The 13,370-nt window shown below is 36.5% G+C and overlaps 1 protein-coding gene across 1 annotated transcript; it reads left to right on the top strand.

Moving 5' to 3' along the window:
* The first annotated feature begins 5,406 nt into the window (after positions 1-5,406).
* LOC110461807 lies at positions 5,407-13,370 on the top strand. The gene is made up of 7 exons (XM_021515477.1): positions 5,407-5,740; positions 7,006-7,347; positions 8,266-8,331; positions 8,949-9,233; positions 9,888-10,018; positions 11,280-11,502; positions 11,774-13,370. Exons 1-7 carry the CDS (start codon positions 5,407-5,409, stop codon positions 11,971-11,973), a joined length of 1,581 nt encoding a protein of 526 aa, XP_021371152.1. The 3' UTR covers positions 11,974-13,370.

The raw sequence follows: 13,370 nt of genomic DNA, 5'->3' as shown, positions 1-13,370 counted from the left end.
GGATTTCGAGGAACTGATCTTTGGACCAACCTGTCCAGGCCATGCATGCCGAGTCATCAAGAGAAGAAAAGCTTATTGTAAACGCAGACTGGTTCTGTGAAAGGACGTGCGACACCTCTAGGAGGTCATTAATGATTTCGGACGATTTTGATGGTAACTGAGATTCCAAGGAACCTCTACCATCAAGGACAACCTCTGTAGACGGATCTAAGTCGTTACCAATAAGGTGAATGGAGCAGACGCGGGATGAGGTGGGACACCACAGTTTGTGTGAATAGATCAGGTGATGTCTTGCACGTTTTGGTAAGACTGATGATTTTGTTCCATTTCTTGCAAAGGTAACAAGACAGAGACAGCATTTTTTGTGTGAAGATGATCCATTCAAAAGATCATGAAGGGTCAGCAACGGCAGGATATGGGACGGGGAGTCGTCTTCTTCCTCTATTTCCTGGTTCTGCTCGGGTTCAGGTTCAGGCTGATTTTTGTTCCGAAGATACTTCATGTAGCACTTCTGGCAAATAAGTGCTTGTTCCTTTGCTGACATCAATCCTTGTTGCACCAGCGTATCTAGGAGCCATTTATATTGTGGACTATTTACATTGCGTGCACTTCTGTTCTTATTGCCACTACGTTTCTTGAAGTATACTTGACACCCTTCTCCAACACATTTACCCTCCATCTTGAAACAATAACGATTGGTTTATGAAGCGTCGATAAAGTAACAAAATAGCAAGCCACCGATGATTGCTGTAAACAGCTAATACTTAGTAGTTTGGTACAATTATGCGAAAATGTGTGATAAATAACGAACAACTAATTACACAAAATAACAAGACAATATAATAAATCACATTCAATACCTCCAAGAAGCGCAGAATTGATTGATTACTTAGAACAAAATAAAGTATTTCATATGGATAATCTATCTATTCGATGTGGCGTGGTCGGCAGGCACAAAGAAAGTGAGACAAGTCAGGGTCCCAACCCTGACAGAGCCACAACGCTTTGGAGATGGGACAATAAAACAAGGAAAGTGAGACAAGAATAGCTAGCGTCGAGTCAATGATTCCGTAAACGTATAGACAAAGACAAGAAGATACGGATAAATGTACAAGGCCACACGATCAGAAAATTCAGAAGAGGACAACTTGAGATAGAACAGTATTCATGTATCAGGGTGTCCTCAGTGTAAATCTTTATATCGATACTGTTTATTTAGTCGTTACACATCATAAAACTGTCATGAAAATATCCGCTCTGATATTCAATATAAAAGTTTGTATATAATAAGCTATATAATAGGGTTTCAGACAAGGTTGTTACTCATTTCCCCTTTTCTTTCAATTTACAACCACATTCAGGCGGCGATATGAGAACGTTCCACCACATGGAATTAGCTGATTTTTGGTACACATATGAAACAAGTAAAGCTCTATCCGATTTTCTGATGGAAATTTGCATCCAAAACTATATAACGGGAGAAAATTGCAATTTTATGGCATTTTTCTTCATAATTGTGTCTCTGCAAGTGCATTTTCATCCGAGAATTTTTTTTTTTTTTTTTTATGAATAAACACGATGTTTTGGAAATATTTATCAAAAGAAATTTATACTATGTTGCGAATTACAATTTCGAGATAACCTTCTTTTATTTACGAACTTATGTCTTTGATGCTGAAATTGACAACTTTATAAAAATACATTTTCACTGAAATTATGAAATCTGGGTGTCGGAAAGGTGTAAAATTATTCTTCGGAAAAGAAAAAAACAGTAGTTGAGCTAGATAAGAAATTATACGGGGGCAGGCTTCTATGGAGAATTAACATTACTGGAAACAGGCCCTTTAATACTTTCTATTAAAATATCAAACGGTAGTATCCTCTTTATAGTTAAGTTATTAGCTGTGTGATGAGTAACATCACAACTCATTTCCAATGGCAACATGAATACGTCAATATGATTAGTTAATATCTATGATAATTGTGTTTATAATCATAAATAACGCCGACACTCATTACGCCCGACACGTCACAGGAACCATTGAGCACATGCGTATATATATATAGGGGTTTACCCAATGCACAGCCTAAGATATACCACATATATAGCTTACCTAAACATGAGGTGTAGGTTATATTACTGTAGATAAACAATCGCTCTGTTTAAGCGTGCTAGCAAGGGGTTTTCCATACATTTCAGTTTATAGAGTGGCATTTGAAACTTCAATATTGATTCAGCTGGTGCTACACTCACTATAACTATGTATGCATAACATATATATAAACATGTATGAAAAGTATATAAATATATGTGATGTTTCTATGAAACCACGGTTACATAAAGCTATATTTCCTTGTAAATTTATGATGCCTCTTTTTATTTATTGATTCGTAAACATAAACAAAGAAAACCACAATATACTTCTGATTTCTGATAAGTTGGTATAATTTTAGCAGTAGACAAATCTAGAACACGGGCCTGTACTCCTATTGTGTGTAACATATAACAAAAAATAGAACAAGTAATGCAATAGCATCATAATGTTCTTATGACGTCTGTAAAAGTAGAAATGTACAACGGCATTATGACATCAGAGATGTTTTTGTTATAATACGATCACATAGATTGACGTAAAACTAATTTTAAATTCGATGATGTGATGTGTACGTCAGTGTGTGTGCGCGTGTGTTTCTATAAAGTGATACAGCACGTATACTACGTACTACATAGTGGGGTGGAAGATCATGAGAGTAGCGTACTGCTGAATCTTATACGTTTCTCCGAGTGAATCATTGCCATTTTGGAGAAAAGTGGTGATAGCTACTCCTCCGTTAACCTTTTCCCAACACTGGTATACTACGTACTTGTGTCATTGCGATGCGCTTGCATTCCAACAACTCTCAAATGACTAACCCTACCCTACGTGTACATTTCAGATACCCTGTACTGTCCTAAGTTCGTTTGTAGCCCCTTAGAATCATGGAATCATCTCAACGAGCATTACATGTTCCCCCAGAGACCACTGACTGATCTTTGTTCATAAGCTTTGTAACGTCCAGATACCACTCACTGACCTTAGCTAGCTGTGTAACGTACAGAGACCATTCACTGACCTTGGTTAGCTGTGTAACGTACAGAGACCACTGACTGATCTTAGTTAGCTGTGTAACGTACAGAGACAACTGACTGACCTTAGTTAGCTGTGTAACGTACAGAGACCATTCAATGACCTTGGTTAGCTGTGTAACGTACAGAGACCATTCACTGACCTTGGTTAGCTGTGTAACGTACAGAGACCACTGACTGACCTTGGTTAGCTATGTAACGTACAGAGACCACTGACTGACCTTGGTTAGCTATGTAACGTCCAGAGACCACTGACTGACCTTAGCTAGCTGTGTAACGTACAGAGACCATTCACTGACCTTAGCTAGCTGTGTAACGTACAGAGACCATTCACTGACCTTAGCTAGCTGTGTAACGTACAGAGCCCACTGACTGACCTTAGCTTTATTTAAACGTACAGAGACCACGGACTGACCTTGGTTAGCTGTGTAACGTACAGAGACCACTGACTGACCTTGGTTAGCTATGTAACGTACAGAGACCACTGACTGACCTTAGCTTTATTTAAACGTACATTGTCCACTGACTGACCTTAACTAGCTTTGTAACGTACAGAGACCACTGACTGACCTTAGCTAGCTGTGTAACGTACAGAGACCACTGACTGATCTTAGTTAGCTGTGTAACGTACAGAGACCACTGACTGATCTTAGTTAGCTGTGTAACGTACAGAGACAACTGACTGACCTTAGTTAGCTGTGTAACGTACAGAGACCATTCACTGACCTTAGCTAGCTGTGTAACGTACAGAGCCCACTGACTGACCTTAGCTTTATTTAAACGTACAGAGACCACTGACTGACCTTGGATAGCTGTGTAACGTCCATATACCACTGACTGATCTTAGCTAGCTGTTTAACGTACAGAGACCACTGACTGACCTTGGTTAGCTGTGTAACGTCCAGAGACCACTGCCTGACGTTAGTTTTGTAACGTCCAGGCGCACTGACTAAGTTAGTTTTGTAATGTCCATAGACTGACTGGACTCAGTTAGCTTTGTAACCAAGGGAGACCATTGACCAACCTTAGGATTTTATTTTTCACAGTTGTATTACCATGTTTTAAGCATTTTCAAATTGTTAAATATAAAGTTTACCGAGACCTTAGTCAAAAAGAAAATATGATATATAAAAATGTGCTTTTTAGAAGTTTGACCGAAAGTGGGTTTTTGGGGTACCAAAAGGGGCAGGATTCATCACCAATAATACAATTTGCTGTTTTCATAATTAGCGTTAGAATAAAAAGAGTACTATTTCTTATTTTAAAAACATGCTTAAACAAAACACGCATATATATATAAAAAAAAAAAAAATGACAGAAATTCAATCGTCACTTAAAGATTGTTTAGATAAAGCGGAGGATTGATCTTGGGATTCTTTTAGGTAATTTACAAATGAAAAGTGTTCAGGTTTTTTTTCAATAATTTCCTTTCTAATTTATATTTTGAGTCTAAATTAACAACTTTAGTCAGTAGAGTACACTTTGTCCTCATAAAGCAAAATATAGAACATATATGATACCAATAAAGCCACTAGCATCATAATGTTCTAAGTGTTTGATAGTGTTAACAGTGAAAATGTACGACAGCATTATGACGGCTGAGAGGTTTCCGCTGTTGTACGATCATAGAATGAATAAAACCCGTTGATGAGATGTGTGAGTTAGTGTGTGCGTGTGGAATGAATTTTTTATAAAGTGATGCAGCACGTATATTACGATCCATTTGACCATAACACCATGTCAATAAAATCTGTTGAAATGAAATGTATACTACGTACGACATAGTGAGGTTGACTGATATAGATCACGAGAGTAGCGTGCTGTTGAAGCTTATACGTTTCTCCGAGTGAATCATTGCAATTTTGGAGAAAAGTGGTGATAGTTACCCCTCCGTTGACTTTTTCCTGACACTGGTATTTCATGGTCATTCAAATGCCTATTTAGCTTTGTAACCACAGGAAACCATTGACTGACCTTGGTTAACTTTGTAACGAAAGGAGACTATTGGCCGACCGTAGTTAAATGTGTAACCAATGGAGACTATTGAATGACGTCAGTAAGTTTACACACTCAAGCGACCCTTAAGAGACAGGACTTTTTCTTATTTATTTCTCAAAATGTTATTAACATGTTTTTAGTATTTCAAAGATGAATGCATGCATTCTTATTAATTTGTTGAAATCTAAATTTTACAGAGAAATTGTCTTAAGTAAAATAGAAAACATGATCAATAAAAATGTGATTTCCATGCAAATATATTTACAATTACAGATGACATGATGTCCTCGCGTCCGTTTGTGACCCGGCGTCTGTCTAACGGACACGAGCGAGTGGACATTGTCTGTCCAGACAATCACGTTATGCTGTCACCTTACATAGCGTATGGAGCGTCCGTCGGACGCCGTTCGTCTACTTTACGTCTCGAGAGGGACTGTTTGGGCACGGACAGTCAATTGGTCAAGCAGTCTGAGCAATGTGTGATGAATAACACGTGTAGCGTTTCTTTTAGAAAGGGTTTACGTCTGACCAACATTTTGAGAGGACCGATCAACAAATGCCTTAAAAAGTTCCCGAAGTTTCTCACTATTTCCTTACCAAAGTGTGTTCAAAGAGGTAAATATGATCAAATGCTACAGTATTTTGTTTAAATAAGAGGCCACATGTGCCTGTATTGCTCAACTGTTTCCCAAAGTATTTTGGCAAGCATATCACATATCTGTAGCCTTCAAAATTGGTCAAGGTCAAATTTATTTTAACCAATTTTAATGCAAACAGCCAAACATCAATATCCTGCACCTTATTGATTTTTGTTGGATGCGCTTTTAAGTCATTTTGCTCATGTTACCTTCAAAGTTGTTAACTTGACAGTCTGTGTTATTACAGCAAGCCAAAGTTCAAATACATTTGGTAACTCTTCAACTGAGCATGTTGCAGGTTAAATATGATGATCATTGATATCTTGTTTCTTTCAGAGGAAGACAATTTTGTGACCCTGAAAGTGGGTCAATATTTTTTTAGTTTACATATAGACTTTTTATGCTACATGCCTAATGTTTCGATTTCGAAGTTCGAACTCTCAGTTTTTTTAAAGAAATGATCAAACCGTGAAAATGCTTTAAGACATTTTACCCTCATGGCCTTGAAAGTAGCTGCAGGTAATCTATTTGAACAGAACTTATAGTCCGTCATACAAGTAACCTATATGTTAATTACCATGACCCCCGATTTCTTGATTATTGATTGAAAGGTATTAGCACATTTGACCCCTTCCATCTTTTAAATCCTTCAAGGTAACTAAGTTGAACAAACTTGATAGCACATTACCCAAGCATTCCTATTGCCAAATAGTATGCCTCTATCTTATTTAGAAGATGTCCCTTTTAATTTTAGTTGTTAGACATTTAACCCATGTGACCTCTTTGCCCAGATATCGTGTTCTTAGGCCTCTTGGCTATTCAGAAGAGATTTTTCAAAAAATGTTTTAATACATCTGACCCTATGTAAGCATAACGTAGGGTCAATGTTATTCCTTTCAGCAAGATAGATCACCAATTATCCAGGCATGCAACAGATTATGTTAGAATATTTTAACACATTTGACTCCCGTGCTATTTACAGTGGGTTAAGGTAATTGATTTGAACAAATCTAATATCCCTACGGCACAGCATACTACTGACCAAATTGCCCCAGGCTTGTTGGTTAATTGAAAGTTGGGTTAAAGTAAATAGATGACAACTTACGCCGCGCCACGTTTCGATGAATATTAAAAGATAATGCGGAGACACAACATATTAATGTTAGAATGACAGTACTCCTCTTATTCCGAAAGCTTTGGTGTATTTTGTACTCGAACATTATTACATGTGCCTTTTTTCAGACCAGATTCGTGATATATGTTCTGACGGGTTAGAGGCAAGGTACACGGCCGGTATTCTTGGGAGGCACGAAGACATTCCAAACACCAACCAAGCGGAAAGGTCGTGTCATAAGATGATGTCCTTTCTTACAAATGTGACAATGTCGATGAAACTTGAAAAATTCGACAGTGGCACTAGTTATCACGTGATTATACAATGGACGACACAGCATGGCACTATCGGGACCAGGACTCTAAGATACAATCATGAAACATTCACTGGAACCGGAAATCATTTTGATGTGACATGGGAAAACCGGGACCAAGACGTATCTAAACCCGACTTTTATCTAATATATAATGGTACGTATTGTACACCAGATAGCATGCACAACAAAATGAAGTTTGGTCCAATGAAGAAATGATTAAAATGAAGTACTTAAACAATATGTTAAAAGTTCGTATGTAATATGGTTCGCCATTCATCTTCAAGTTACTCACTTAAATAGACATGCATTTAAACCATAACGCTACCCGTTAAGTTTTGCTGGATGAGTTCTCTTTACATTAAAATCAATGACATCAGTTAACATTCAAATTGTAAACTCACTTATTTGAAGACATGTATGTCTTGTAGTTCGCGTAATCGTTGTCTAATGGCAATTTCCATTTGAAGGTAAATTTTCAAGACAAAAATTCCGTACTTTTCTGTTTCATTGAGGAAATGGTCCTCTTACATACCAGTAACAGCCAAGATCTTGCATCAAGATTCAGCAATTTAACGATTAATTAACCGGAATTTTAAAATTCATATCAAGTTGAACAAAAAAACAAAAACGGAAGTGCGATACATAGAAGCCGTAATTCGAACTTAAAATGATGAAACCAGTGCAAAATAGGAACAACAGAAAGATTGGCATGGATACTTTTTTTTAAAAGTATATAGAGAAAAAGACCAGGCATCCCGGAAAGGTAAGCGTTTTCTGCTTCATCAACCATTAGCAGACATGAAAATCTAAGTAGAATCCAACAAAAATCGCGACATGCAAACATGTAGAAATATATAATTTTACCCGATTTTAATTAATCAAATATAAGGACATTATAATGCTATTTTGTTATTACGTTATTCGTTTAATCAGAAGTAACCTGAATTGTCCCTTAAATAACAGTGTGGTTAATGTAGACCCAGTCCTACATCTACTCTGATGATCGAAAGTATGATGTATTCAGTAATACCATGTTTCGTGTCAATATGAGTAGTTCAGACTATATTTACAGTACAACGTCATGATGGATATCCCAATTGGAGCGCGTTACACAGTCCAGTACCCGATCTACCCAAAGGTAAGTGCCATTTATCACTTCACAAAGGTAGTTGAAGGATGAGTAAAAGAACACCATGGCGGTCAACACCAATCTAAATAGGAATACAAGCACCATGAAAAATTACTAATCAGAAAATATGATTACATATTCGAGCTTATGATAAATGTTAAGTATTAAAAACTTCATATATTGAACGGGATTCTACAATCATGCCGATCAATCACACCACAGATTTGGGTTTGTACCGGCCTGAATGTTAAACAAACTCTGTTCAACCCGTGTGTGTATTACCTCTGGCACTACATATCACCACAGTGACCTTGTCCTACATAACTTAACCCCAGGGCAGTTGAGGTAGTGACAGGGTTGTGTTTTATCAGTTAATCAGTTCATGTTTATTATCTCAAACAGCATTTTTCCTTGCTGAAAAAAATGTAGTTCTCGACAGTCTGTCGCCGTGATGACGCGGTTTCTGTGACGCCATGGTTTTTAAATGTGTATCCATTTCCATAAACATAAAGGTATACATTGAAGTGTATCCGTTTTTCTCACAAGTACTTTCTGGCGTATAGTTTCCCGATTCTTATATATATTTTCCATTCACTTATGGTGACATTAACCTTTTCTGTTCCCAGCATCCCTACGAAGCCCTATGATATGGAAGAACAACCAGATGTCGTTCACCTGTCTCAAAGGATCCCTTCTGTATTCTCCTCAACTAATGGTGGGCTTTGGAAAGAGATTGACCAGTGCTGTTATTACTCCAAGTTTGATGGTGCAGATCAATAACTGTTATTGGGAGCGGAATTGTAAGATCAACTGGAAGATCCCTGCCACGGTAACTCTGTGTGATTATCTCCCTTGTCGGAGAAGGCCGGCTGCCGTCATGTCAACTACCGGATACCAATGCATCAGACAAGGTAGTACTAGTCAGTACCAGGTCTAATAGACATTGAGTTGCCTGTGGATAAAAATCAACTATAACAACAGTAAAATTATATATATTTACATCTCAAAAAATATATGAAACTGGAATTCAAACATCGCGGATTTAAAATACAAATCACATGTTTTTATTTAGCAAATAACATCACTAGAATACTAACCTTATTCTGGAGTTTGTTTACCTGCATATATGTAGCTTATCAACGATCGTCTATGACATGTATGATATCCCTTACATTACATAAAATAACAACTTACTTAATTTGCTCTTTCGTAATACATAATTAATCCTTAGAATCATCGAAAACTGTCTTTAAACAGGAACATGAGTGGTTACCATTTTGATATTATATTTGGATTATGTAGTCAAAATGTTTTCGTAATGACATGTATACGTACATGTAGCTAGTGTAGTATGATAGTTATTGTGATAATCATTGTTGTGGATTACATAAACAATGTGATGTGATTATTATAATTATTAATTCAGTTGGTTAACTTTCTGCGAAGTTAAATAACCATAATATTCTCTGATATTTAAATGATTCAAATCAGACAGTGAACTGATTCAAATTTACAGAAAAAATGTCTGAATTAATCGCTAAAACATTTGTATTATCTCACTGCAGAAAATGTTGTGAATATGTGTAGTAGGCAGGCCTCCGAGGTAGTCAACAAAGCTTCTGGCATCATCCGAAGTCACAATATTTATCCGTGGGACTACGGGGCGGAGGAGGTGGACTGCAGGAAGGTTATTAAGGTAAATAACATAGCAGCAAGCAAGTTTTATAATCAATATGAAGCATGTGAGACCTATATTCTAGACTAGATTGACAATGCCTACATTAAGGGGGTGCAAAACACACGCTGATCGATAGAGATTTTCTTATATAGGCTGTCGAAAATACAGTACTTCTTTAACCACGTGTACTTCAAAATAAAGCACAGGTACAGAGCACAAAATATTGAACTTATAAAAAGCCCGTTTCTTACATTAAACCCTTTCAAAATATAGCAATTACCCTATAAAATAGTTATCAAGTAAATACTTAAATTAAAAACCCTCAGTGTCTGTCATATACTATTATAGTATACCAAGTAAAAGGTTCCTATGAAGCAAATGCTTTTGCAGCAGAACGTAACGTTTTTCAAATAGGACGTACAGAGTGGATTAACAATAGGACGTACAGAGTGGTAACAAAAGATTTATTCGTGGACTATCCATGCATGATTGTATTGGCCGTGCTGTCTTATATCTGTTAATATCATTTGGAAACAACAAAATGGTGAAATAATTACTTTACCCAAAACAGGCTAGAGTTAAAACCAAAAAGTTGGTAAAATTTATTTCTGATATCGTTTCATTTCAGAAAAACAAATAAAAAAGGAGGTCATGAATTGATTTGGGTTAACTTTGTGTGACATACTACAAGAATTTAACAATGATTTAAAGCCTATACAACTTTCACATAATGTATTAATTGGTTAATTAACACTTTAAAGAACTATCTTCACTTAAAAGATAAAACATAGCCTTCTGTTTTACTTGTATACTTACCTTTCTCAGTAAGAGAGGTTGGATTGGCCGGACTACGGGAACAAACTTGTAAAGGAAAACTAATATCTACCCTATAACTTGTAGTTAGACTACTGGGCTAGCGGTGGCTGGATTTACGAGGCGAAGCTGCAATCATGTCTCTCACACTCATTTTTGAAAACATGCAAGGATGCGTTTAGGGCTCCGGCATTTTTATTTAGATATAACCAGACTAGCCCAGATTATGTAAACTACATATCGTTTTACCTGTCAGTAGCTCCCGTTGTAATGGTTTTGCCCAAACTTCACTCACATTACGTTGTTTAAATGTGTCGTAGAATTATGAAATGATGTCTGTAAACAAGTAATAAACTAACAAAAATGAATGCTAGGATCATATATTGAAAGGAAAACGCTAAAAAGTCAATACACGTTTTTCTTTTAATTTTTTCATATTAACCTCCTTGTTTTATTTTGTCGGCAGGTAGGAAAGGGAAGACAACTCTTACTGAAAATTGAGACTGCCCAGGTTGACGAAAGCCGCGATACGTTCAGGATTAGGCATATCAAAGGGAAAACGAAGACATTAGTTGTTGAAGGAAATATAAAACTATTTAACACCACCTTATCAGGGGGGAGTGTGGAACTCTCCCTCACAGTCTCAAGGAGGTCAAAAACTGGCAAAGGATTCCTCGTACACTTTGAAAGTAAGTTGCACTGAAGATTCCTCTAACGGAACATGGTGCTTTGGTTAAAATGGTTCAAATAAAGTTTAAGTTTCCGTTAAGCTAATTAGTCTACATCACTGAAGAATTGTAATGATCTCGCTTCGACTCGCTAGCTCTTTGCTCGAGTACTATCATGGTTTCGTGCCCGTTGAATTAGCTGTGTGTATTTTGTGATTGGTTCCCATCAGGTTTACTCTATCTGTTAGGTTATACTTGTTGCAATTCAATTTGGTCATATTTTATATTTCAGAAATCGGGAAAAGGCATAGAGACCCTCAATCGAAACATCGGAAAACAAGTACTTTAATGAAAAAGCGCAAACAACAAAACCGAGATAGACGACAAAGAGATAATAATGGAAGGAACAGAAACAGAAGAAGAAAATGCAATAAGTCTAAAAGAAGAAAGTCCAATAAGTATAAAAGCTCGTGGATTAAGAAAATTCCTTAATCTAAAAGGACTATGTGATATTTAAAAATACGAGCAATACGACTATAGAATCATCAGATATATGGTCGCCTAAGTGGAGTCAGACTGATTAACCCTAACCCTAGGGTATAATCATCCCATCAGGTTTTTATTTAAAATGAGACGGAAAAACTACAGTTGTATTTCGAAATTAATCAACATTAACTGCACATTAAATGGGCAGCAATAGATCATAATTGTTATACTTTATAAGGTTAATCTAAACCCTTGTCAATTTCCTATAATTCCCGCATCATTCATTATTACAGGTAATATTGGTTTATATATTGCATCAAAATCAAACTTTTTATTCAAGTAGAAGACAGTTTCTATCTAATGACAAGTAAAAGGAAATTAGACCAATAATCTAAGCAACATTAACGTCCGATAAATATATACCAGTTAAATTTTTAGAGGAATAGATTATTAAGTACCTCAGATATCGTGTGAACATTGAACGCTCCCAATATGCGTCCTTATATTTTAGACCTAACATATTTATCTTCGGATTTACCTTTCTGTTAATTTGCAATATCCACAGTCACTCTAGGCGATCTAATTGCTAATACAAATGTCAATATTAACTGTAGGATCTGAGCATTTACAATGAAATACAAAAGAAAACAGACATGCACTTCCCTCTTCATCAATACTAATTAGTCCACTTCTGAATATTTCAATGCAGCAGAGAATCACTGCTATCGATATCGTGGCATAACGTTTCTTCAATGTCACATTCCCAAAGTATTGTATAATATTCTACGTGACTCAGGGACTCTTACATTCCTATACATTGTTTTACGTACCTTCGGTCTGTTATTGTTATGATCTTACTCCATTTGGTGATCAATACCTTAATATAATTCTGTCGATTTTAGCTTTTATTTTTTCCAATCTATCAATTTTGTCGTCGTTGCATTTCTGTATCAAGTTTAAGTGCTGATTTATTTGGCTGGACAATGCGGGGTACTAGGCACGAGAGTGCAAATAAGATAGTGCATGACAGATGAATGTGGAATGTGGAATCCGTTTTTATTTATTGAGTAAGGGTAGGCATCATATTTAGAGGACAACTTGTGGAAGTAATGACACGGTTAGGACTTTGCATTGCAGTGAGGAGTTATGTGTCTGGGCTGCATCCTCAACGGTTTGAGATTAAAAAAATATGGATCGGCGGCTGGTTTGGTACTTATCATGCTCTGTTTGTGGTTTGTTGTAGACGTACATTGTCGCATGTAAACTCAGGGTATATATTGCCTTTTTGTTGCATTTTTTCTATAATTGTATTAATGAATCCATGTTAAAAGCATACATGTACACTTAGCACTGGTATCTTACATATTTCTTATAGCAGACCATTACTGATTGATAAATAAAGA

This window comes from Mizuhopecten yessoensis, unplaced genomic scaffold, assembly GCF_002113885.1.
Source record: "Mizuhopecten yessoensis strain PY_sf001 unplaced genomic scaffold, ASM211388v2 scaffold10685, whole genome shotgun sequence".
NCBI lineage: Eukaryota > Metazoa > Mollusca > Bivalvia > Pectinida > Pectinidae > Mizuhopecten > Mizuhopecten yessoensis.
Note: the sequence above shows the minus strand (reverse complement) of the source record. Positions and strands in the feature narration are given on the sequence as shown.

Coding starts and splice junctions, on each gene's coding strand:
- LOC110461807 (XM_021515477.1), top strand. CDS start 5,407: ATGTCCTCGCGTCCGTTTGTGACCCGGCGTCTGTCTAACGGACACGAG. Junction 5,741..7,005: donor ACCAAAGTGTGTTCAAAGAG/GTAAATATGATC, acceptor GCCTTTTTTCAG/ACCAGATTCGTGATATATGT. Junction 8,332..8,948: donor AGTACCCGATCTACCCAAAG/GTAAGTGCCATT, acceptor TTCTGTTCCCAG/CATCCCTACGAAGCCCTATG.